At 43.7% G+C, this 1,971-nt stretch overlaps 1 protein-coding gene across 1 annotated transcript in view; it reads left to right on the top strand.

Annotated features, from left to right (window-relative positions):
- LOC109969805 (calmodulin-alpha-like) overlaps positions 1-1,971 on the top strand; it is an 11,440-nt gene that overhangs the window by 8,994 nt on the left and 475 nt on the right. Inside the window, exons 4-5 of the mRNA XM_020616979.1 lie at positions 1,051-1,157; positions 1,533-1,655. Of these exons, the coding sequence (XP_020472635.1) occupies positions 1,051-1,157; positions 1,533-1,655 (230 nt within the window). The remainder of the gene's footprint in view (positions 1-1,050; positions 1,158-1,532; positions 1,656-1,971) is intronic.

The raw sequence follows: 1,971 nt of genomic DNA, 5'->3' as shown, positions 1-1,971 counted from the left end.
TGTCTTCCCACCTGCCTTCCTCTGTATCTTCATTCCTCCTTGCTTGCTTCCATCCCTCCTTCCTCCACCATTGCAGCTAGACTGAGGTGCAGTTGAGCAGATATCAAAAGATGTCTGCCCTGCTTCTCTAATCTTTGTACCCCTCAAATGATGGTTTTTCCAGTTGCAGTCCTGCTCCTCTCCAAGACTGGGACACTGCCCAACCTTCCTGTTAGCCCCCCAGTGGTAGCATGTATTCCCTCAGTGTTGCTGGCCATCTCTGTGTGTTGGATAATCTTAGATTATTACCCCGGGCCCTGAGATCACATCTACCCCATCACATTACTGCAGCCCCTTTCATTCCAAACACACACATCCATTCTAATATTACTTCTCCATTTTGCTCTCTGAGGCATGTTCTATCATTGCTTAATTTGTGTACAGTCCCCAGCCCCATCTGTCCCACCCCAGGGCTAATCCTTCTGGGTACTTTACCCTCTGCATCCCTGACCTTGACACAAACTGATACAACTGCACGCATACAGTGCATTCACCACCAGAAACACCATTGCTGATTCCTACATAGATGAGCCTTTGATTTGTCCTGGCTCTTTGAAGGCCAAGCTACACAGTTTACTGTATGTCTACATTATGCCCCCCTGATAATCCTGCTGCACTGTGTGTAACGTACGCAACGTCCTCCCAGGGCTTCCCTGAGTAGGAAAGGGACACACGCAGACACACACATTTAACATATCCCTCCTCCTTTCAGGTTGCAGTAGCTGTGTTTATGGCAGGAAGGTGTGTACTAAAAAAGATTTAAGGGCTGCTACCATCTCTGAAATTAGTCATGTCTCAAGTTGCACAGTTGCTGCCAGGAACATTTCTGGAGAAAAGTTATGGCCCAAACAATAGTGTCAACCCCACTGTCATACTCAGGGGAAAAAAGACGAGCTAAATAGCTTTTCATCAGCTAAATACTGGTTCATTTGATCTCTACCTATCTAACTTTGCTTTTAAGCAATTGCAGTTTTTGCTGATTAAATATACCTCATTGATCACCCATCCCAGGTAATGGAACCATTGACTTCCCAGAGTTTCTGACCATGATGGCCAGAAAAATGAAGGACACAGACAGTGAGGAGGAGATCCGTGAGGCTTTCCGGGTATTTGACAAGGTAAATAAAGTTTTAAGAGCATAATGAGGAAACTACAGAATTGTTTCTATGCTTGGCAGGCCAGGTTTTTGGATTTACATTTATCGTTACTTTTCTGCAGAGCCCAAGAAGACTTGCTTACAGCTATAGTTATCATCTGGTAAAATTTAAGATGAAACTTTAAATAAACTTCATCCTTACCAGGCCAGTCTAGTCCAAAATTAAGTTTAACCTGACGGAAAAAAAGACGTCAGTTTCCACCTTCCTGTTCAGTTAACACCTGCTTCCATGTTTGCTCATTAATCGATCTCTTGGGAATTTTTTCCCCAGCCAGTCGTCAGCCTGTGGGATATTGTATGTGTTTGACACATTTGATCCCATGCTGCATGTTTCCAGGACGGAAATGGCTACATCAGCGCTGCAGAGCTCCGTCACGTCATGACGAACCTGGGAGAGAAGTTAACGGACGAAGAGGTGGATGAGATGATCAGAGAAGCAGATAAGAGGATTAGGGCCACTGTAAAAAAAAAAAAAAAAAAAAAAAAAAGAAATTGCTGTTAAAAAGTACATACTGAATGGCATGGTGCACATCTAGCTTTAATTTCTAGGTCATAGTCTAAGCTTTTTTTTAAACAAGGGGTCCAGAGCACTTCATTTTCCACACTGTATTTCTCTGAGGGTGACCACAAGACAAGCCAGCCATACATAATATTAGTTATTAGATAGGGGCTATAATGTAGATGGAACCTGCCTGAACAGAGATGGGAGAAAGCCATCCTTCCGAATTATCATCACTCTTCCTTCCTTACTACCTCTCCCCTATTCTCCCTTTCCC

This window comes from Monopterus albus, unplaced genomic scaffold, assembly GCF_001952655.1.
Source record: "Monopterus albus unplaced genomic scaffold, M_albus_1.0 scaffold182.1, whole genome shotgun sequence".
In the NCBI taxonomy this organism is placed as follows: domain Eukaryota; kingdom Metazoa; phylum Chordata; class Actinopteri; order Synbranchiformes; family Synbranchidae; genus Monopterus; species Monopterus albus.
The sequence above is the reverse complement of the archived record's forward strand: the minus strand, read 5'-3'. Positions and strand labels throughout refer to the sequence as shown.